We start from the raw sequence: 25,661 nt of genomic DNA, 5'->3' as shown, positions 1-25,661 counted from the left end.
CTTCACATACGCCACTATGTGTTGCGACCGACAAATTATGGCATTCATGGAATGATAGGAAATAGGAAAAAAATTGCACAATATAAATATTCATAATATAAAATTCATAATTATTGGCAAATTAATGTAATATGCCGAGCAATTCGGCAAGATGACTTGGAAATTTGGCCTTGTTTACAGCTGGCATAATTTCTAAGATAAATGTACATCACAACATGCTTTGTTGTATCAGTAACCCATGGAATGATCACGTAACAACATGCTTTCTATTCCATTTTCACCCTGATGTGGCAGCGATGTCAATGCATTGTGACAGTTATTTCGCTCACACATCCATGCGGCGTCTGTAAGTGCTTGTATGAGTACGCCAGCGCTTTGAGCGAACACAAAGCTGTGGCTAAAATGCACACTGACGTCACTGTCAGATCAGGGAGAAAAAATGTATAATGTACATATTGTATATAGTAACCCATAGAATGATCACATAATTCACACGATGCTTTCTACTGTACATATTGTACAGTCAGTTACCTGGATTGATCACCATCTGCTTTCTTCTGTACATATTGTATACTAATTACTATTTTTCTTCTTGGCAAGGGAGTGACATCAGTGCCTCATTACTCGTTGACTGCCGATAAAACGCCCAATAAAGACCGCGCCGGCCAGTTAAAGTACATGCCCTATCACACCACTCCACACCATACATAAATTCTCCCAGTCACATTTCCCAAATATGAAATTAAAAAAAGTCAAATTTTAATTTACTTCTTTTAAAGTTTGGCAGAGGCGGGGTTCGAACTCACGGCGCAACGCTTAGTACTCTTATGAGCCTATAGCGCCTTAGACCACTCGGCCACTAAGTCTTGTTGTTATTCATTTGAAACTTATTTAAAAATATAATCGCTACCACGTGACAAGCAAAGACAGAAAACGTATTATATTTTGGAATTTTATCATTAATGTGTATTATAATAGAGCTACCATTATTTATATTGTTGAATTCTCAAGCGCATCATTTTCAATTGGTTTTATTTTAAAGCCCGATACTGACTCCACCTGTACATTTTAATTTCATCGCGGGATGCTGAGATGTTTGAAAAGCATCGCATACCGCCGCGAAGTGAGTCAGGATCGGGCTTAATTCAACCACCAGCATCCATGGTTCGATGTAGAGAGTCTTTCCTATTCAGAGGATATATTGCAATTACACACCTTATTGCCTTTTAACAATAACCAATGACACTAGCACGTAATTCCAGTCAAGCACCAATCTTTAATCCTATTGTTGAAGAGGATAATAAGCTTATACTTATGTATAGCATTCGTAAAAAAGCATAAGTCTTGGTTTGCTTTGGTTAAGTCCTGTTCAAGTGGTGGATTAACCAACAATTAACAATGAGAGTACATTCCTGAACCTCGCTCAGTTGGCGATGATTTGAAGTGACCGCCAATTATGACCATTTGATATTTAATAGGGGCCTACCAGCAATGTGGAAAAAAAGAAATAATGTAGTGCCAAAATAATTTACCCTTTTACGGAAGGAGCAAAGTTTAACAAGTTACAACTCCGCTTCTGCAGTACGAATGTCAGCGGCGAATGTCAGGTTATTATTTCCCAGTCTTGAAAAAAAATTGCAGGCAGAGGTGGAATCGATCTCGGTACCTCCCGTTAAAAAGCACTGTGCAAAACCACTAAGCCAACTAAATATCTGTCGTGAGATGCTTGACATTAATCTTTGATATTGCTGAATGGAACAAATCGCGGAATTAAATCAGTAATAAAAGAAGTAGATTCTTATTTAGCGGCCAAATTGGATAAAAGGGGAAATATTTGTCCCTGCTCTAAAGAAAATATAGGTTAGAAAATTATCAAATAAATTTAAATTAAAAATTGAGACTTTATATTGATTTATTTCACAAGGCGGCATTTTCACAGACAAACACTGTATATGCTAAAAACTCGACCCTCATTACTAGATGATGGCATAGCTCCGTGTTAGAGCATCAGACTGGTAATGTCAATATCGTTGGTTCGAATCCGCCTGCCAGCAATGGTTATTATGATTTTAATGCTACGCTACAATTTGTTCAATTTTTTTTTCATTTATTCATTCATTCATTCATTCATTCATTCATTCATTCATTCATTCATTCATTCATTCATTCATTCATTCATTCATTCATTCATTCATTCATTCATTCATTTATTTATTTAAATAATTTGATATATTTGAAAGGGGTATTTGAGCAATTTGAAATTTTTACCCCAGTATAATCCTATGGGGTCATTTTGAACCCACTCCTCCCAAATTGCCAAAACCTATGAGTTTAAATCATACATAATGATCAGTACGTCAATCATGAGTGAACACCGGTTGGTCACTGCATTTATTTGGGAATGGGTAGGCACTGCAGCTTGATTCAACATCCACAACATGATATTAATGTGTGCACATGCTACATTATATACACTTGTAGGCCTATGTTGTTGTTGGTGTATAAGTAATGGGCCTTGCAATTGAAATGCGTCAAGCTTTTAATCCGATATGCAGATTATCTATTTGTTTTCATGAATTGGAAGACATTCTTTGATGTATTACTGAGCTCAATGATCTGAAATTACTGGAGTGTGAGGTCAGCATAGTATTTTATTAACAGAAAGTATAGAGGCCCTGCATGAAATTATCGATTGGCTCCAAACAAAGGATTTGAGCCGGTGTCCTTCACCGTAGTTATGGCGGAGTGCAGTCCATTCAATCAAATCTTGTCATCAACCTATTTGATTGCAATCATGCTTTTGTTGAATGCATTTGAGTAGTCCGCCATATTTACGGGATGATATGTCACATGCAAGGCCTCTATTCTCCAATTCATTTCCTAATGTATGTGAGAATGATACAATAATGACATGATGAACATAGTCATTGATGCATCAGTTTTAAAATAGACTAGGCGGTTACCATATTTGGCGGTTCTCGGCTGGTGACATGTCCATATGACAGTTTTTACTAATTTGACCTCAGATGACCCCTGGCGACCCCAAAATGACCTTCCAAAAATTTGGCTCTAAATGTTGACTGTACCCACCAAGTTTCATGCCCATATATGAGTTTTTACTAATTTGACCTCAGATGACCTGTGGTGACCTTGGATGACCCCAAAATGACCTTCAAAAATGTTGTTTTAAATGTTGACTGTACCTACCAAGTTTCATGCCCATACGACACGCTTTTAGTAATTTGACCTCAGATGACCCCTGGGAGCGGACCCGTGTCAGATGACTTTAAAACTAACATAAACATCTTCTTGACAGGACAGAACTACACCCACCCACCGAGTTTGAGCCCTGTACGACCTAGTTTCATGCCCATATGACAGTTTTTAGTCATTTTACCTCAAATGACCCCTGGGAGGGGGCCCTGGGTCGGATGACTTAACTAACATAAACTTCTTCTTGCCAGGACAGAACTACACCCACCCACCGAGTTTAAGCCCCGCACGACCTCACGACGGCCTCACATTAGCAGTCACAGACAAAACCTAAATCTACAGAATATATCCATTACTCGCCTCGAAAGAGCTCAAAATAAATAACTTAGAAAATTTTCTTGATGTCCTTTAACATGTTTCCATAGTTAACCATCGTTAGCCATGGATATCTATGCTGTAGAACTGACCGGTGACTAAGTCCGATTTATTGGGACGTTTATCGACCATCAACGAGTAATGTATTTCGATTGGCACAGCTTCAAATCATGAGGGTTCTCTCAAAGCTGTGGTGTACAAACATGCACATTTAAAGATGCCAAATTTAAGCACCCACTGCACAGCTGCCTCAATGCATTAACACTCCATTGCCAAGAAGAAAAAAACACATGCCATCTATCAAATTAAAGAAACAGGTTTGGAATATTAAAGAAGATATTGATGCAAGCGGCTCTTCATAAGCTGGAATCTGTTCACATTGTCACTGTTACTTACAAACTGTGGCTTATTTGAAGTTTGAGACGGAAGAGGGCTCCTTGTAACTGCTTTGTCATAATAAACCTTGATATAGGTAGAACCGTACCCTGTAAAAAGTAGGAAGACAATCAATGTAACATGTAAATATCAGAGAGAAATACACGTAGTATTAGTAATTTTTGGGTTCAGTGTCTATGCATGCAAAAAACATGAACTCATGTGTCTTTCTAGGTGAAATCAAAATGGATTTATTGTACCTTAAAGTCGCACTAGAAGAAACAGAGCAGTTCATAACTGCAATGTCCACCTGGCCGTCGTGGTTTATAACAATTATTATATCCGCTAGGTTTCAAGAAAATCCAAATATTTACATATTGACATCAGATGACCCCATATGACCTTGTAAATTACCTTGCAAAATACTGGCTTTCAATTTCTTGCAAAATAATTGATTGACCTCAGATGACCATGATGACCTTTGCAAACTTCTACTAGTCAGGGTTGCTCCAATGATTGCAATTACCATATTCTACCTAATTAGCACCTCTCCCCTAATAAGCACCCCTACATAATATTTTCTTGTGACAGCTGTCTAAGCACCTGCTTTTCAATGCACCTGTACAAGTAAATTCCATCAATATCTGAATAAAATTACATTTTGAATGGATATGCATGTAAATTCTCATTTGTAATTTTCATTTCAAGCCCCCCCCCAAATGACTGACTTAACCCTAACACCCTGAGTGTGTTTTGACGAATAGAAAGGAAGGAATAAAGAGAGAAGAAGAACAAGAAAGTTGATTGTTTTGGTCAGGATTTGAACTTGAAACCCCTTGTGTGCCAAGGACAAGAAAGAAACTGGACTACAATTAAAAAAATTAAAAGCCCATGTAGAACTTAAAGCTTCTTTTACTAACAAAAATGTACAGCACATGTTTTGGGCCTAATGTTCAATGTTCTTTATCACAACTGAAAAAACAAAAAACGTGAAGAAGTAAGACAAAAGTTAGTCCCAATCCTGTCCAATCTGTTGAGACTACAGGTGTCAAGGAGAAAAATTTCCTTAAAATTTGTCAACTCCAGTTTAACTCCATATTGCTCTTGCCTATTCCCGAAAGAAAAAGAAAATATTATTCCTGTTCAAGCCGATATCTCTTATAAGTGCTGCCATTTATCACTTGGTGATTAGAAGGTACTTTTACACTGTTTTTACAATGTAGTAATTTCCAACGGTGGTTGGAAATGATTATGAACTGGCAACTTTTGTCGTTATCATATCTAAAATTTAGAAAACATGCACGCTTAAATAATTCAAAATAAATAATCTGTAGTGACTGGGTTGAACAGAAGTACAAACATGCCACTTGACTAATAGAGATTATCCATGTTCTATAAGTTGCATATCCTATCAGTGACTGCTATATACCTTGTTTAGGACTTTCAAAAGAAGTACCTGCATGTGCAACCATGACTGTTTCAAAATAGCCCGCCAAAGTCATGCAGGCAACTCCGAGGTCGTGCATTGAATTGGTTTGAATGAGGAATACTACGGGAACCAGCGCCTTTTGTTAGAAGTCACGCATGAGTAAAGTGGATAACCTCTATTACCTCAATCCCATTCCCTTCCACCCCTCCATTTTAATTCTGCTCCAATCCGGATTCCGAAGAAAAAGTAGCACTCCTACATACACCATCCTGAAACTCGCCTACATGATTGGGAGTAAATATTTTTATCCTCTAGCACAAGCACAATATTTTAGCAGCACAAACGTTAGCAATTGGAAAAAAAAACCCATAAATTTTTGCTACATGTATGTAGGAAAAAATAATTACAAGCATGAAAATTTTGTGAACCCATGTAACTCACAAAATTTGTATGTACTATGTATGCAAACATTTCATGCCATACAGGACTCTATCTAGTCAGTCACTATATGGGTGAAGGACCTTTTCCAATTCCCCATTATGTTTATTTAGGAAAAGTTGTAATACTTTTGTTGTAATTCTTTTAAATGAAATGGTTGCGGATGTGACACACGTGGTTGACCTTTTCATGGAATTGCCCAATTATTATAATCTATTGTATGGAGCAGGCATGTTGCGGGAGGTTTTCAAGCAATATATAGAAGCTACTCACTGACCCAAAGCTTCAATTTAGAATTCAGCTTTCACAAACTGACAAACTAAGGCTAAACATATAAGAAACAACATACATGTAGCTGCAGAACAATATGGCTATGAGCAATACCACTACCAATGTAACTGACACACTTGTGCCAATTTTGAAAGTCTCCTACTGGGAACAAATTCTTGTTGCAGTCCTTCTAGGATTGATAACTATCGCTGGACTTATTGGGAACTCTATGATAATTGCTGCTGTGGCTTTCTCAAAAAAACTCCAGACATCGACTAACGCATTCGTGACAAGTTTGAGCGTAGCTGACCTATTGACTTCCTTTACACTTATATGGTTTATTGTCAGCAGTCTTGGCAAAAATGAATGGCCAATACCAGGAGCCTACTGGATTTGTCAGGCTGTCGGTTTCATGATATATGCCTGCGTAGGAACCAGCGTGTGGACATTGAGTATCATTGGTATAAATCGACTCATCCACATCTCAAAACCTATGTGGTACCACAAGATCTTCACATCCTGGAAGCTTGTTATTCTAGTGTTGATACCATGGGTCATCCCCTCAGCATGTCTTCTAATCTCATTTGCAACGGGAGATGTTGTTTATGGGTATGACAAAGAAGAAAGTTTAACATGTACTGACTATAACCAAACACTTGTGTTTGTCCTCATTCTAAATACATTACAGTTGGTGTTCTTTTACCACTCTCAGCAATAGTTGGAAGTTACATATGGATCTATGTGTATGTCAAGAAACACTTTCGGAAACAGAAACACAGCTTGTCCCAGGTTTCTGCCAGCTCTATGACCGATGATACACAGAGTTATAGCATACAAACGTCCACATCAGAGCTTACAATCGCCGAAGAGGGCCGTGATCCCAACAAAGTCATGGCAGTTCGCAGAAAGAAACAAATATCCAAACAAGAGCTCACAATAACCAAAAACCTCTTCATTGTTGTTGTTGGATTTTTCGTCTGTTTTGTTCCATACTTCACAGTACTGGCATTTCAGGATACTAACACCACACTACACATCCAATATTATGTCAAGGTTGGTCCATATGCTAACAGTGCAATTAACTTTATAATATATGCCATGAAGCATCCAGATTTCAAAGTTGTACTGAGACACATGATGAGGTGTTCCTATGCTGATATCCCACAACCATCACCAATCCTGAAATACCTACTTTCAAGGAGGAACTAAAAAGCTAACTCAAGATTGCTTAATGAATTATCCTAGCAAAGTATTTCAGGTGATCTTGTAATCTCAGTTTGGGTAAAACTTCAGTCAACATGGTGAAATACTGGTTTCAAAAGACTGTAAATATTGCATTCAAGTCTATTCTTATATTCTATGGGGCCATAATGAGAAATGAGTAGGCCCTATAGCTTGTGAATACATGTAGTACTTTTAGGGGTGGTTGGATTTTTGTCATATTTTGAGTAGGCCCTATAGCTTGTGAATACATGTAGTACTTTTACGGGTGGTCGGATTTTTGTCATATTTTGTTTTCCATCTTACATTGAGGCCTACCATTGAAACAATCTATCCAAATTTTGAGTTATATTGCTGCAGCAGTTTTGATATGATGGCAAAATATGATGTATGCCCAATATCAAAGTTTGTTTGGCTTATATCTGTATTAGTTTGGCTTATATCTGTATTAGTATTTTACTTTCTGCAGACATAAGAACACCAGTGGACAAAATGATGAAAGATCTGGACTGGGTTAAACTTGATAGTAGGTGGGAGAATCAGTTACTTATTTTAGTTTTTAAATGTCTAAAGAACATTGCTCCACATTATTTGTCATCACAATTTACCTTCACCTCCTCTATGCATTCTAAGAACACTCGAAGTCAATCTTATAACAAATTGGTTGTTCCAAGGTGGAAATTGTCTTCTGGGCAGAGAACATTTCATTATAGAGCTGCCACTTCATGGAATAGACTTCTTTTTAATCTCTGTGCCTATTTGGATTCACTAAGCTTGAATGAGTTCAAGAATGCCCTATAATTTTGTATGTATTTGAGACATTAATAAGGAACTTATAGCCCTCCTCATTAATTTGTTAATTGGAACTTGTTCTATTTTTCCATGTTTGTATATTGATAATTCATATTCTCATAATGTTATTAGTATATCAATGTTTTATGTATGTTATCTGGGCTTCCAGGGAGACCAGTACTTTTGTATTGATGGAATTTTCCTGAATAAATAACGAATAAATAAATATCAAGCAAAATTATTTGGTTTTTGTTATTTGTATATTCACACAAGCGCTCGTTAGTTATGCAATGGTAAACTAGCGAAAGTACCTGCGCCCAACAGCATGCATTCCATTCTAAATCAATACACGATGTTATGAGTCTCATATTTTTAGCCTATTATGAGCTGAACAAACTTTAAGATATATTATTACACATGCAATATTGCTGTTAAAGGTCCGTAACCCGATCGACAGCATCATCCCCCCGATTTATTTCATTGTTGATGAGGTTTTAGTATCACATAATAGATACTATTTTTCTCATTACTATCCTGAAATTTGACGCTCCAAGTCGATGTATTTCCGGAGAAATCATGAAACACAGCGGCTTTTACAGGTATACCAGTTTTTAAACAATGGTAAATACTTTGATTTCTGGGCCGGGAATTATGAACTAAATAGCTCGTAATATCAGTCGCCTCAACAGCTACTTTGGTTTCGCGTCATACACATTCTGTGAAAAAGCGAACCACACTAACTGCTGAGGAGACGCGTCTAGACGGTGTGCCGATTTAATCATAAAATTTCCACGATGGAGGCAGCGGGCGATTAGCTCAGTCGGTTAGCGCCAAGGCTTCATGTTTCTACCCGAGAGGTAATCGGTTCAAAATCCGGTGTCGGAATGTATTTTTCCCTCTCCATTTTTAACCCAAACTTTTTTTATATTCATTTGAAATGTACATATTGCAAGGGGAAATATATTTTGTTTCCTTTTTTTCTGAAACGGTACGAAAAAAACAAATATTTTTCGTTCAATACGGGCCGGGCATTGATTGTACAGCATGTCAGCATTAAATTCGCCATACTGAACGGAAATGGTTGTTGTTGCTTGCCTACCCAGAATGCAATTCACGTATACCAAGGTATTGGATTGCAAATTTGGCTATTTATTCACATTTACGCCGAAAATGCTCTCGTTTTTTCACAAAGCAGCATAAAGGGGCGATATTTGATATTATTATGTAATTTTAAAGACAATCCATATCCAAAACCAATAGGGTTACCCCCCTTTAATATGTAGAGACTGAAAGGCCAGAATTGTTGTTTAAGTGTCCATAGATCACCTCTATGGGGTAGGGTCAGTTGGTCACATTTTGATTTTTTTAAATTTATTTAAAAACAAATAAATTTTGTTATTTATTTTTGAAAAAACAATTATGGTCTGGGCTTTTTTAATTTTTGTATTTTATTTATATTTGAGTGTTTCATAGCTTTTCATATTGTTATTATTTTATTAACTTTTAAGTATGTATTCTAATGTTAACTTACATTCATGTATTATTCTGTTTGACCCATGTGCACCCTTGTGTCATCACTGAGTGGTCTCCCCTTTTAGACGAATTGTGAATACATGTATTGTTTGATTTAAAGTCACAAAGTTCATATCCCAATGCCAACTCATACTTTGAAAACAGCAATAGTCCTTATCATTCTATTCATTGTGATGCCAAAATATGGCTAAATGTCAAATCCAGATCTACAAAAAAAAAAAAAATGCACTGACAGAATGCATTATTGGAAATAACTTTGCCTAACAATAAGTTATCAATTTTTTAAGGTCACAAAGTTTATGTCCCACCCATACTTCGAAAACAACAATGACTCATTGTCATTCTATTCATTGTGACACAAACTTGCTAAATGTCAAATTCACATTACGGGTCAAAAGTTACTTTTGTGAGGACACCCATTTTCAAGGCAATTTGGTTAGATCATGCCAGGGCAATAAGGCAATCAAAAAACATGCTAAAAGAATGGGTTCAAAGTTACACATGTATTTGAATGGTGCAAAGACAAGGCATATAGGAAAACTGCCTTGGTGCCATGGGTTATTTCGGTCTCAGCTATATCATTGGCATTAAACAACAAAATAAATTAAAGGCACATTTTTGAATATTACTTTTTCTAACAGAATCTAATAAAAGTTATCGGGCTACACAAAAACGCCTGATAGCAATTAAACTGGAGTAGCTTTTGGCAGGAAAAGGTCATCGAACTTTACACATGGTCAAATTTCAAACTTACTCAAGTTGTGTCAAAAACCATTCCAATGTATTGAGCAACTTTGAAATTTGACCCTGTGTAAAATTTGATGACCTTTTCCTGCCAAAAGCTACTCTGGTTCAATTGCTATCATGCATTTTTGTGTAGCCCATGATGTAATTCGTCAACTATCTCTGGTAGCAGCGCACCTTTGCCCCTCTAACTGGTTCAAAACACCCCATCTGACAGGGTCAGGCTCATACACTAATATACAGATCTCCAGATATTGGGACAATTGAAAAACCTTCACCAAAACGGAACATGCATACACGTATGTATACAGCCACACCATCACCCCTACACACACAGAAGGAAAACACCAATCCCCCTCAAAAACATGAGTTCAAACAATAACACTGTTAGAAGGCACAATAATATCACCCATATTTTATGTAAGCAACCATTTCACTACTCTTTGTCAAAGAGAAATAGCAATTGGGGGGTCAAGCAGCAAAGATGCAAATGGATTGAAGCTGCGATTGAAGCCACACTGTGAGAGTGTGGTACCCAGTATTTTCTCTTCAAATGGATAATATAGTTACATGGTCTAGCACAGACTATTATTTCACATAATGGACTGTTCTAATGTCCAGGCAAGTTTCAAATACACGCTTATTGACCTAGCATAATAATGTACATGGTCATTTTCAAAGTGAGTATTCTATGCGCTCACTGACCTAGAACAAGATGGTTAGCGGTAATTTCGAGATCAGCACTATTTACATTTTAAAATAAAACAATGCAAAGCATGGATTACTGAGCGCTAAATTACAAACAGAGCATCTGTGGACATGATCATACTCAATGTTATGTGATTAATGAAATTTTGGATTCAATATGTATACAAGTTAGCTTATAAATATGCATAAAATAATATGATTATTTCCTCATAATATCTGAAAGCTTTCCTCCACCACCCATTTCCAACTCTGTAAGAAGACACTACTTTGCAACAAACCCTACAATGTGTGTCAATTCTTGGCGGTACAAGCGTCATATTGGAACTGCCATTGGCCAACTTACATGTGGCCGTGTGTCCTGAGCTCGCCACCCTTAGCGTTACATGACAAATATTATGAATTTTTACACCAACCGGGTTTCTAATTAGATTATCTCGACAATCATCAACCCTAAACTAGCAAAAGTATACATTTTTGGACAGCTGAAGGCATAAGCAATTCAAATATATACATTTCAACTCATTACACAGGGTGACCTGCAAGTTATACAGGGTGGAATAAAAAAGATTTTGATAAAAATGGGTCACTCAATGCATTGTTATTACCAACTTACAGCAATAAACTGGAAGTAAACAACATTCATTTGGTTAGAGGATATGGAGAGCCAACTGACTTTGGAAGAAACCAAAATCACAGCTGTTTGGTAATCTAGGAATATAGGGTGTCCCAAAGTATGTTAGATTTTTTACAATTCAACATATTTTGAACCTAAACATTTCTCCCCTAACCGATACAGAAAAAATATGTCCATATTTAGATTCCTCGTCAAATTTCCCTTCAGAAAATCTATACTTTGACTATGATATGTTAAGTAATTAAAATTTTACAGTAACTTTTAGATTTTGAAGACATCTGCATTACTTAATACAGTGTTTAATATGACAACGGGTAGTTTTGTATGGAAAAGTTTGTATTTTCTAGACTAAACCAATCATAAATTATTAAAAACAATTAGTAGAATTGTTTAGCTGTAAGGCCATGAGTGTTTTAGATGCTAAATAGAGTCCAAATCCAATTTACAGCCTTTACAGAAGCAGATTATGCACTAAGAATATCAATCCCATAGAGTTTGTGTGTACCACATCCCCACCACCACATCCCCCCACCGCCACCCTGCCCATTCTGAATTCTATGAAGCACAGTGTCAGTATTAAAAAAGCTAAAGTATTTCTTTTTACAGGGTTGAAAGTGCATTTTATTTAGCAATAAAATGAGACCACAAGCATGACAATACCTTCTTGCTTGACAGAGATATCATCATTTGTTTTGAGTTGACTTTTGCAAAATGTAACGTCGCCACCTTTTTTTGGTGGCGAGCTCAAGACACACGACCATGTAGCAAAGTGTGTAAACCCTTGATGCAACAGCTTTCATGTTGGTTCCTTCATTGGCCTTGCTTTTGATTGAATGCTGACCAACATACTAACTTACTCATTATTATTATTTCAAAACCCCAACTTACGCAAAATAAATAACTTCTTCTTTTTGAATACAGCCTCCATGTTATCTTGGAAACACCTAGCATATCTCCATCCTTTATCTCCACAATAGTTCTAGGTAGTAGTAACTCAAAATCAGCATCAAAAGATAGTGATTTTGGTGGGCCATAATTAGTGATATCTAGACGGTATTGGTTTTCTCCTATGAAGGGGAAATGGACATGAACTTCAAATGATTTGCCAACACCAACTCTTGAATTGTCCATCTCATTGACTTTGGTAATGAAGTTGATCCACTGAAATTAAGGAAACAAAGAAACAAGGAGAGAATTTCTGTTTATAATTGAGATTTTCAAGTCAAAACTGTACAATACTGATAAACACATCTTCATGAAACTGTACAATACTGATAAACACATCTTCTTGTGAAATTTTTAGTTTGAGCTCTGAGTGTTTAAAGCAGGGTGAACAACCTCTTTAACCTGGTCGGCAATAAATAACTAATGAAAAATTAAGCAGCCTGTAGATTTATATTTTGTTAAATTGGTGACATTTTGATGTACAAGCTGAGTGAAGTGCAGGTTTTGCAGCCCAATCAGTGGCCTCATAAATTTTGTATTTCTGAAGCAATTTCTAGGCATTTTATTTGGCAAATTCTATTAACTTTCTACAATTCTGGTTTTGTCAGCATGGTTTTTATCATAAACTTCTTGTGTAGGGCAATAATCCTTGGCCCAAAATCCTAACAAGATCCTTAATTAAATTAAATTGCCCTTGCATGAGAGATTTTTAAACAGCTTCATCAACCCTCCTAAACAAAAACAAGAATAATTTTGGGTTGACATTGTTAAAATCGCATTGCTTGTAAAGCGGACCTTTTGCTTCAAATCTAGATTAAACCAGCACATAATTGCGGCTTGTACCTGATCCTTTCACACATAGAAAACATGTTTGCTAAAAATCAGATTGCATCTATCTACTTTTTTATTCTGAAAAATATGTGCTATGTGCATATTATATTGGAACTTATGTACATACTCAGATATTCAGGTGTGTTAGTTTGTAGATACATGTATGTAGGCTGTATGCCATGGCCAGATGGTATGGCCTGAACTAACCCAAGATGTCAGTATTTTTCATGTTTGTTGCACCCTGGCAACCCCTGCTTGCTGGTCCCCCTTTTGATGTTGTTTATAATAATAAATAAATGAATACATTTTGCCCAAACAATTTTGAAACCAGTTTGATCAGAGACGTTTATTGAACAGAATATAATGACGCACCTTATCAAAGTTGGGAACATCTGCCACAACCTTAAACGAATCAACATTTGAGGCCTGTACCACTACCGTTTTCTCTGCAATAAGTGGTTCATAGTCTACTTCCATTTGAAACAATGCAGCTATGATGACCACCACTACTATCACACCAAGTGAAAACACTGCCATGATGAGATGAAGATCTGAAATGAAGGAATGTATATGGTTAGTGAATAAAGCTATATGTCCAGTAAGGTACAATATAACCTAGCCCAAATTTTAAATTTTAAAATGTACACAAATGGGACAAAGGTCATGTTACCGGTAGTGGACGTTCTGTGCATGGGGGCTCAGAGAATCCACTGTCGGAGTTCTGCACTTGTGGAAGCAAAATAACAAATTTTTTTTATTACAATAGCAGCGGATCATTGCTGCGCAGAGAATCAACAGTCGGAGTCCCTGCGCTTGGGCGCAGTTCCTTAAATGTAGCGGTGGATCATTGCTGTGCTCAGGTGCAGAGAATCCACTGTCGGGAGTACTGCACTCAGAAGCAAAATAATATATTTTATTATAATAGTGGTGGATCATTGCAGCGCTCCGGCGCAGAGAATCTGAAACTGCTCCTCCGAAGAGCATCATCTATAATAAGAACTCAAGTCCTCAAATGATTACCAAAAGATAAATGATTGAATATCATTGGAGACTGGGTTCCGCAGTCTACTCTTAAGCTTATACAGAACTTTACAGGTTTACAGGTAGACAACGGCTAACAACCGAGATTTTTTCTGAGAACAATACAAACACGTAATCTAAGGCAGCTGTGTACTCTAGACATTGTTTCTTTCGCAAAATTGAGTTTTTTTGATATGTTTGTACTTTGTTATGTTTTTATAAATACAAGGAATGAAAATCCAGATTTGTAAACTCCAACTGCAATATTTTAAGGATTTTATTTCACTATTCCACTCGTGTTTGAAATTGAAAGGGAAAGAAAATCTTTGTTGTACCAGCAGGGTACACGCGCGCAACAATGCATCGCGTTGCGTATCGCACAATTTGTTAACGCACAAATACGAGATTCGATGAAAGTGCAAAATGTGACCACTTTAAACTTCAACGGCCATTATTTCAATGTTCATTTTCTCGGTAAAATGACGATTTAGGTACACGATAACTTAATAAATACAGCATCTATAGGTAAGCAAATATGATCATCATAAAAAGCATGATCGACTCAAGAAACGGTTTTCTCATTTTTTTTATATTTTGGTCTATTTCCGATTTTAGGCATCATTTTGTGCAAATAGGCGTTTGTGAATTTTAAAAAGTTCAATTTGATGCCTTATATGGTCAATATCTCAAAAAATAAGGCCAATATCAAAAAAATTAAAAAAACGTTTTTGGAATGGAGCCTCAAGATTGAGCTAAAACAAAATAAAATATTTTGGAAAGAGTGTTTTTTGTTATGATGTACCTAACAAATATTGCCAAAAACTCACTTTTTGTGATTTTCTTCATAATTGTTGTTTTAACCCCAAATCTGTATTTATATTAAGATTTATTGATGTCTCGCCTTCATAAAAATGTATACTTTTATATGTCTTGCGCGGATATTTACAAAGTTATTGCACTTTTACTACATGTGTGTCTGAGAGTACACAGCCTCCTTAAGTTGGTTTAGATGTGTTGCAGCAGCTCACTGCTCACCGTTAGGCATTACTGACAGTGTTGGAATTAAGCATTTTTTTATGCGTAGCAAAATTTGCTTTCATTTCTCTTGGTACATTACATAATTACGTGTGGAAGTCTATGGCATCAAAATACAACTCACTCCAAAATTGTGTAGCAAATTGATAAAATTGTGTAGCAGTTTGCTACGCGATACTAGCTATTTGCAACGCTGGTTACCGACAAAACCACATTGGTCAGGCTGACGTCACGCAGGGGGTAAAGCCTTGTTAAACCAGTGTGTGCATGTGCAGTTGCTCGGAATCCTCGAGCTGGTTGCTGTGCGCGGGCTTGTGCAAAGAGGACAATGTTCCCTGATGTCTGACCGAGTGAATTCGCCATGTTCGATAGCGAATTGAATAGATGCGTGTTTGTCATAACAGAAATTAGCACAATTGAAATTAGGGGCTGTGCAATAATTATGAGCCCCGGGGGGTAAAATTTCCAAACAGCCCGCCAAAAATCGATTGCCAACCCCCTCTCAGCTCGCCAAAAATCTTTGCCCCTCCTTGCGTATGCCAAATTTTTGGGATCCCAATTTGCAAACCTTGGGCTTAAATGGTCTAGATATGTTGCGAGCGCAGCCAGCAGGAAAATTTGCATTATGTGACGTGTCATGTCAAAAGGAGACACTTTTGGGCAGGATCGTAAATGGAGAAATAGCCAAAAATCTGCCTGGGGCGATTTTTTTCACAATTTGGGTTTGTTGCGAATTTGTGATGTTATTAATGTTTAAAATATTGTCTGATAGTTTCAGACCAGAATATACCTGGCATCTTGTATTTTTCAAGGTAATTTCTACTCTCAACATTGTCAATAATATTTTTAAAGGCCGATATCTCAATTTCCAATTTTATAATACCATAACTTACGAACTCAATATCTTCGCTTAGGAATATATGATTTCATTGGGGAAAACGGCGTTGTAGAGCAAAAAATATATTTAAGATATGTAAAAACCTCAAAATTGATAACCTGCCCAAAAGTGTCTCCTTTTGACATGACACGTCACATAAAAAAGGCGTTTCCGTACTGTTTTCTATTTAAGCCTTAATTTGTGTGCCAAAAATTGCTTGCCCCCCCCCCCCCATTGACTGCTGGCCAAAAATTGCTTGCCCCCAGTCTACCCCAGGTAATAAATTACAGTGAAACGATCGGTCTATAAATGCTCCACCAGCAGCTGAGGTCACAAATATAACTCTGCACGCGGGAAGCGATTGGTATTGGTATCTCATTGGTTAAAACTTAAAAACCCGGCTAAAAACTTATCGCTGTAGCTCAGCGAATTATGTATGACTTGTCTTTCAAATATCAAGGCCGTTATTGATTATTTTATTCTATTGCTAAATGTTGGACAATAAAACTTCATTGACACAGTCCCTTCATCTTGACACAATCAAATCACATTCCTTTGAATTGAAATGAATTGTGTGACCGACTATATACTTCCACGCTAGATAGGCCTACATGTACATGCATGACATGTATGGCGATGTACCGTATATATAATAAAATCTCTATTCCTTGAAAATATTTTGTTGTATTTTTTTTTTAATAAACCATATTTTGAGGCTTGCACACGAATGTGTGTTGAAAGAATGTGACAACCTTAACTCTGCGGATTGAACCACTTGTTTGCGCCTTGAAAACAAAAGCGGACCAAAATAAAATCAAATATCATGAGTTAACGTTAAACAGGGTTATCTTATAAGCATGCTCAGATTGTGATTTCAGCAGTGGAGAATGCGTGGAATAGAAACGTTACATATCTATTGTACACATGTGGTGTTCGTAATGGTACAGTGGAGTGTTATAGTACTTTGCCTGAACTGCTCGGCCTTTATCTCGAAACCGGCATCAAATCATGGCGGAACAAAATCGCTATACCGTGCTGTTGATTCGCCCTACTTACTATCATGGCAATTTCTGACACCAAGATATGGATGATGACGTTGTGCCCCCCCCCAATTTTACCCTACCCCAGGGCTCATAATTTGCACACTAGCCCCTTAGCATCCCCTGTTAGTGTCACTAACATGCTGAAGGAGCTGGATTGGTATTCTCTAAAAAGATCGTAGATGGCCAATGGGTTGACCATCCTCCACAAGGCTACATGGGCTAGAGAGGGTCTCCTGCCCCTGCCGGTCGATCGTTGATGACTTCCTTCTGCTGGTTCAACGTCCTTCTAGGCACTTTCACCAGAACTCAAGAACCAAGAAGTTAACCAACTACCTAAAGCAACTCCAATAAATAGTATTCCGCATGCGCACAACCATTCCTGTTCGCTTTGGCTTCACCTGAAGCCTTGAGCAGTATTGCTACAGATACAGCCCCGTTAGACCACGGACCACTCTCGTCAACTTCCAGTATAGTCCCTGGTGGACTCTTCAGGAATGATTTCTACAAGGTACAAGCCTAAGGTACATGAATGCGCTACAAAAATCTTTAGAAAATAAGAAAACCCGGCACTTAGTTTTAGACGGGATCGGGATAGCCCTAGAACTCTGGCCATAGTATCCGTTTTTTACTTCTACTACGGCCACAGGCACTTACATTGAAAAATTTGTTGGAGATGCTTGAACGATCCAGTACAAAAAATGACAGCATTTCAATGTTTGATCGAACCAATACAAATGTGTGTCAGGTCACTATTATAAATTAACATGATAAAACCCACTTGAGAACACACAATCGCCAGTCATTTCTAAAGATGCATTTGTACTCAATCGCTTTTGCAGAAACCTGAATCGCACGCATGATCAGTGTACTAAATCGCCGTCGTATTTGCCTGCTGAGCATGCGCATGATTCGCTGTTTTCAAAAGCAACACGTAAACCTATATTGACACCCTCTGCCGGTCAACGTTCTCTAAAATTGTACACATAACTTATGTAGTTAGCGACAATGATTCAGTCTGATGATGAGTAATAACCCATGGGTATAAACACAGCTTTACACAATGACTAATTTACATAGGCACAAAAGACCGTGTTCATGTACCGTTACTCAGCCAAACATGGCAGAATAGGTCCCGGATCTTCGGTACATGTTCCTACACATGTATCTCCTCAACGTTATACCATAGATGAACTCCTGGATGGGGCAGCATTAATTAGCATGAGGCCGAATTGATATGTAAATAGCGTATTGTTATTTAAATTTGTGCCCAGACGTATTGAGGGTGACAGTCATGTTATCCAGACGGAGAATGGCTGCATATGCCGGGCGGCATGTCAATTTGCTGAGTGGAGGCTGATAATCACCTTTCTGTATAGGTAATAAGCTACTTTATTTCGTGTACCAGTTGGTTATATAACAAAAAATTAGTATCATATTAAATATATTAGATGTATAAACTTTGAAATTTACATGAATTTGAAGAGCAGAGCTTCGAAATCTAGCTAAGTCAGGTGATGTGAAATTCTGCTGTGTGACCTCCTCTGCGTGGTAGAATTATATTCATAAAACATTGAATTTAACAGATATCATGGGCAGTCAACCACGATTTATCAGCATTTAAAATATATGTTAATTAACGAAGATAAATAATAAAGCGTACAAATGGCAATTAACTAGTAAACAAGCCTGAAATCTTAAAATGTTGCCACGTGATTTCCCGAACACATGATATGTCAACATGTGACCACTATTCAGATTTAGCCTACCGTAAATATTTGGAGTATTGATGTACGGCTTGCACATACACTGTGCATTTCTTTACCTCCGTATAAAATCAATAATTCATGCTGGGAGCCAAGTAACATTCTGTCTGCTTAGTGCAGAGTGGTATTTTATTTTACTTGAGAGCATAATAGAAATACATAAGACGAATAAGCCGCCATGATGGAAGGTCAGGTCGGGTATCAAAGGTTATTATAACTTAAATACTACTTGTATTTCACACCTTGCCTCTGTCACATATTTCATTCATATTATTGACAGCAAGTCCTAATTTTGACTTTGCTATTGCAACATGTCATTTCATATCAAATTAGTAGACTTTCTTTGAAAAACATATCACTGGTGCCTGATGGGAATACCCGTCCGCCATTTCATTAAACTGGATCGTTTTCGCCTGGTTTGTGCCCAGATGTATTGGGGCGCTATATACTCTCATTGAACAGGCAAAGTTCGCAAAACTAACAACGTTGTTATTTGCCAATATCAATGAACATGATCCAAGGGGTCGAATATGAATTATTCATAACGGATCGATAACTGGCCTCACTTTCTAGCTAGTAAACCAGCAGAATTTTTCATAGGTTTTGCGTTGCTAAGGGGCTGGCATTTTCTTCGGAAGTTGGGGGGGGTCACAAATATACTGGGGGGGTTATAGTTTTTAAACATAAAAATAGGGGGGTCATAAAAATATTTCATTGAAAATGGGGGGGGTCACAAATTTATAACTTTCATAAAAGCATAAAATTAATTTTGCTAAAAATCTCAGATATGATCAGTTTTCATCAAAATAATCAATCTCAGGAGAACAACTAAAACTTTATCTGTCGTTTTGAAGAAATATTAGAGAAACGATGCTGTAAGTATTAGTGATTTAGTGTGATAACCACACTTTCCTAATTACCGTATTTGTTTTTGTTAACTTCTCCTTCACTACATGGAGTTTTTGCTCCAATTTCACTGATAACTTGAAAACTTTAGGGCTGATGTTGTGGATCATGTCAGGCACCTTTAATATGTATGCAAAGATAATTAAACATAATATTATCATTCCTGTATTGTGTATGTTGACTGTTGGGGGGACTAGTGCATAACCTTACAAAATATTTGACAGTGATAGCAGAGTAGGCTTTCACACTGCTGGATAGCTTCACAAAATATTTGACTGATAACAGTAATAGCCAAGTAGGCTTTCACACTACTGGATATCCTCATAAACTAGACTTTATATAACAGTGATGGCAATGTAGGCTTTCACACTACTGGATATCCTCATAACATATATGTATTTGTATACATTGATAGGGCTTTCACATTGCTTGATATCCTCACAAAATATTTGACTGCACAGTGATAGCAAAGTACACATCATGGAATATTTGTACATTGTATTGTACATTGTATTGTAAAACAAAGGTATCATTCCTGTATTGTGTGTGTTGAGGTGGGGGACTAGTGCATATCCTCACAAAAAATATTTGACTGATAAAAGTGATATCCTCATCAAATATTTGACATAACAGTGACAGCAAGAGTAGTGCCGTACTGACGCTGTTACTTTCCTATTCGGGGAGGATGTCGATATTGTCATCCTGAACTTGTTCACGACCACTCTGTGTTTTACATGATATTTTTCACCACTAAATCATTTTGTATAATTACCTGCAATCCCCTATACGTGATAATAACTTACTTACCTCTCTCCTACAATACTTCAAGCTTCTGGATGTGCACTGGAAATGTGCAAAAAAATCTAATTTCTCGCGCCTACACCGTCGAAAATTCCTGGTCATCGCGAACCTTGTTTTCATGGACAAGCTGGACAATGGAAGTAAACCTATAGTCTCCTTCGCAGACAGTTTGGTGTCTGTGTGGCGGGAGCGGAACCAAACTAGCCGGCGAGGAGACTAAGTCAATCGGCATTAGCAGAGGTAAATAAATACGAGTGTGTGGCGAGAGAAACTGTGCTAAAAACCAGTGCTGTACGGTGCAAAAACTGATTGAGGAGCCAATGGCTCCTAACTTTATAAATTTAGGCGCCCAAATTTTGCTCCCAGGTAAAAAATCTTGAGGTGCCAACGTAAACTGAACAGCTACGTGTGTTGAATGTTCATAGCTGCTGTACTCTGATCTACATATTCCCATTGAACGCTACATACTTCATACGCAGCATGTACAGTGTAGGCCTATATGTTTTCCACGGTCCCCATTGAGACATGATTATGCATATTCATAGCATACATTCGTACTCTTGAATGCTACATTTCAATACATACATGTTTTGTTTTTGGCGATTAAAAGCTTCAGCAGTTGGTCGCCATTGGCGCCAGGGATTGAATATTTAGTCGCCATCAGCAAAAATCTAGTCGCCAATGCGCCTAAAATGGTCGCACCGTACAGCACTGCTAAAAACGCAACTGGAAAATAGCTTTTTTGTTGGAATGCAGAACGGTTTTTGATATCGATTATACACCCAAACTTATGTGTACACCCAAGCAACAATTTGGAGTGTGTTATAATCCAAGTGAGTACAAGTGCAACTCAAAAGTGACATAACTGTTGCCATAAGCTTTACCGCTGTAACCAATTCAGTCCCTATACAAATTTTGTATTGGGACTGATTATTCGGTCTACAGCAAGAGTACACAACAGACAACATGGACTATTCAAATTCGCTCCAAATTTCACTTATGAATATTCTGAAACAATTCTTTTGAGGGATGGTGTTGTGGATCCTGTAAGGCACCTTTAATGTACATTGTATTGTAAAACAAAGGTACTTTAACATAATATTTAATATCATTCCTGTAATGTGTGTTGAGAGGGGGGGGGTCACAAATAAGTAGGTATGCCAGGCAAACACATTTGCTAGTCAGCCAAATTCGCCGAAAATGTCAATACATTTTGACATAGAAATTTAAAACAACTGGCCGAAGAAGGAAACCTACATAAATATGTTTTCTATACTTCACTTGACCCAAATATATGATTTTTTATGGTGATATGACACTCGCTCATGGAATTTTAGAGGGATTTTGATAGCAGTTCCATTAAAAAAACCTGCTATCATAAAAATGAGACAAAAGATCTAGAAACACCCCCGAAATGCCGTTTTGGGGGATTTTGCTAGCTGAATCTTTTTGACATTGTTTGATGAAAGTCAATCTTTGACAAGATGTAACTTTGCTACAGAAAACTATGAAAAAAGGGTTTTCAGTTTTGGCTTTGTTTACTCAAGGGCTTTAATTTGATATATAAAATGATGCAGTTTGATGGCAAATTTGAATTCACCTCTAGAGTAGAGTTGGGCGACTAAGTCGCCAATAGTCGTTAGTCGCGACTATTACTGATAGTCGCGACTACGACTATTGAAAACCAAAAGTCGACTAATGCAAGTATATTTTTTGTGTTAAAAAATGACTTTAAAAGTGCCAGTTATTAGCACAAAAACCAATCAAATACTAACATATAAACTGCGAAAAATGTGAAAAAATGTTAGTCATTGTCTTACCAATAGTAACACTAACCAACAAGTAATCATAACGTCCATAAATCATCATTAAATTGGTGTTATTGACTTGTTGTCGAACTACTTTCCCACAAGATAAAAGCCGTCAAAAAAATCAAATTACTTAGAACTGTCGAACATCTCATTATGATTATAATTTATGCAGCGATAACAGGTGTAGCAGCGTCATAGCGTGCATGTACAGACCCAGGTTGGGTGTTTGTACTAACTACTGAAGGTATGAGATTATTTCAACTTTGGAAAGAAACAGCGAGAACTTCCGAGAAGTGTTTTCCAAAAGGGAAAATTTAGGAAAATATTATTAGATTAGAAGTACTTTTCACGTAATTTCAAAAAGCTATGCTTATTGTGGTAACAGAATATTTAGAAAGCAACAGGAAAATAAACAAATTAGCTGACAAACAGTCGTAATGTTGCAATGCCACCCCTATAGCGACAAATGCAGTAGTCTAGATGAGGTCAGGTGACGTAGGTCGGAGGTGAAAGTTAATCGTACATGCACGATGCAACACGTTCATGAGCATACCATGGAAAATATGCACTGCCGTATCGGCATGTTTTATATTTTCATGCACAGCAAAACATGGAAACGAACAAAGATCGCTATTGGAATATTGAAGGTTTGAGAAATTATATGAAGTTTCTTGTGCTGTTGCTGGAAAGTGGCAAGTGAATTTAATTGAACAGAAAAGTTAGGCCTATATTACAGCATTTTACAGTCAAGCAATTTGTATCGCAACAGTGCTGGTTTGTGTAGCAAACTGTGATGCGATGCCGGCAATCACCGGTCCTGTAATCATGCATTATAAATACTAAATTGCCACCAATCTTTCACCCGATTTTTCAGTCCAATTTTAACCACAGATAGTCGCGACTATAGTCGTAGTCGCGACTATTTGCTGCCGACTAGTCGACTAGGAAAAAAGTGATAGTCGCCCAACTCTATCACCTAGCATACCTAAAATAATGACACAAAATTATGGACTGTATTTAGGTATGCTAGGTGAATTCAAATTTGCCATCAAACTGCATCATTTTATGTATCAAATTAAAGCCCTTGAGTAAACAAAGCCAAAACTGGAAACCTCTTTTTCATAGCACTTTCCGCAGCAAAGTTACATCTTGTCAAAGATTGACTTTCTTCAAAAAGATTCAGCTAGCAAAATTCCCAAAAACGGCATTTCGGGGGTGTTTCTAGATCATAGTCTCATTATGATAGCAGCTTTTTTTAATGGAACTGCTATCAAAATCCCTCTAAAATTTCATGTGCGATTGTCTTATCACCATAAAAAATCATATTTGGGTCAAGTGAAGTATAGAAAACATATTTATGTAGGTTTCCTTCTTGACCAGTTGTTTTAAATTTCTATGTAATATGCATTGACATTTTCGGCGAATTTGGCTGACTAGCAAATGTGTTAACTAAGGTTTGCCTTGCATACAATGTACCTACTGTCTGTATTGGTAGGGGGGGGTCATAAAATGATCAGCTCTTGGATAGGGGGGGTCATGAAAAAAATGTTTGGGTCTATCCAGTTTTTTGTGACCCCCCCCTTCCGAAGAAAATGCCAGCCCCAAGTGTCTATGGGGTGTACACAGATTTGGGGTCAAAGGTCATTAAGGGGTCACTTCCGGTCTGAGACAAAAACCTTCAAAATGCTCCTTCTCCCACAAATAACATGGCAAAGTTATGCCATGTGCACACATACATTGACATTAGCCAATGTCTATGGGGTTTTCATATATTTTAGGGTCAAAGGTCATTAAGGGGTCACAACACGGCTGTGTTCGTGGTCTTAGACCACAGCTAATTGTCTTTTCTTTTCTCTAATTGTTCTTTCACTCTCCCTCCCCCCCCTCTCTCTCTGGCTCTCTTGTTATGGTTATGTATCCGTCGAGTAATGGTGTCTTCCCTAGGGGCGCCATTGACTACATGGCCCGACTTTTAGTCTTGATTTTCATAACTTGTTCGTTTTTTACTACATAGGCCTATTTGTGAACTTTCTAGTTGTGGTCGAATAAAATATGTAGCGCATCATCTCCCGGCCTCATCTGTTAAGGCAAGGTTCATAATCAATATTTAACTTTCGAACTGTGTAACTGTGGGCGTGATCAATCGATTCATGATGCACGGGTATGTCGTTAGCCCGGGGTCGTTAGTCAAGAGGGGCTCAGAGATCGATTGTCAAGCATGCACGGGTCTAATCTCTTATAATCTGTCTTGGATAACAAGAGGACGTTCCGCTACGTTTACCGCCTTGTAGAGATACGAAAAGCGAATGTCTAGATCGGGATGAGCTACAGAAGTGCTTCACGGTTTGAGTAAAAAAACCTTAACCTAAGGATTGTTATGCTATTCTACTTAATACTCACCAAGAAAGAAAACACCGTTTTGTCTTCAAATTTAAGCTTACTGAAAAATTCAGCAGTCAGCGTCAACAGTATTCCAACCGCAAACGGCAAACATGAATTATTAATCAGTGACGTCATCTACAGTCGTTCTTTTTTTTTTCAAAATTATCCAGGTTGAAATTATCCCAGGAAATTATCCGGACAAGAACTCAAATATTTATGTGATCTAAAACTAATAAAATAAATTAGATAGATGATAACAAAATGAGTAAATAATAAAATAACAGAAAAATAAGAAAATGCATCCAGGCACAAAATGGCCATACACAAAATGGTCATGGTCTTTCACATCTGCTCTGGTCTTCCCAAAATATTAAAATGTAAATTTTACAGTAGTTTTCGGTATCTTTCTCGAGGAAAACGAGGATTTTTCAAATGTGAATTCTGTGGGATATAAAAGACTTTAAAAGTGGCCCTAAAAAAACCTTATTTAGCTTTTCCTGTTTAGTTTTGCTAAA

The 25,661-nt window shown here is 37.3% G+C and overlaps 1 protein-coding gene across 1 annotated transcript; it reads right to left on the bottom strand.

Moving 5' to 3' along the window:
* Nucleotides 1–3,738: 3,738 nt before the first annotated feature.
* On the bottom strand, nucleotides 3,739–25,294 carry LOC140158475 (uncharacterized). Its single transcript, XM_072181571.1, has 4 exons — nucleotides 25,165–25,294; nucleotides 13,881–14,059; nucleotides 12,621–12,893; nucleotides 3,739–4,073 (listed from the first exon to the last, which is right to left on the bottom strand). Exons 2-4 carry the CDS (start codon nucleotides 14,043–14,045, stop codon nucleotides 3,981–3,983), a joined length of 531 nt encoding a protein of 176 aa, XP_072037672.1. The 5' UTR covers nucleotides 14,046–14,059; nucleotides 25,165–25,294; the 3' UTR covers nucleotides 3,739–3,980.
* Between the last annotated feature and the right edge of the window lie 367 nt (nucleotides 25,295–25,661).

This window comes from Amphiura filiformis, chromosome 8, assembly GCF_039555335.1.
Source record: "Amphiura filiformis chromosome 8, Afil_fr2py, whole genome shotgun sequence".
NCBI lineage: Eukaryota > Metazoa > Echinodermata > Ophiuroidea > Amphilepidida > Amphiuridae > Amphiura > Amphiura filiformis.
This window is presented reverse-complemented; position numbering and strand designations above follow the sequence as displayed.

Bases quoted from the DNA above. Each gene is read 5' to 3' on its own strand.
- LOC140158475 (XM_072181571.1), bottom strand. From the start codon at position 14,045: ATGGCAGTGTTTTCACTTGGTGTGATAGTAGTGGTGGTCATCATAGCT. The intron at 12,894-13,880 runs GTGCGTCATTAT...CCTTAATTTCAG, and splicing joins ATGTTCCCAACTTTGATAAG to TGGATCAACTTCATTACCAA. The intron at 4,074-12,620 runs GTAAGTTGGGGT...TACTTTTTACAG, and splicing joins GAAGAAGTTATTTATTTTGC to GGTACGGTTCTACCTATATC.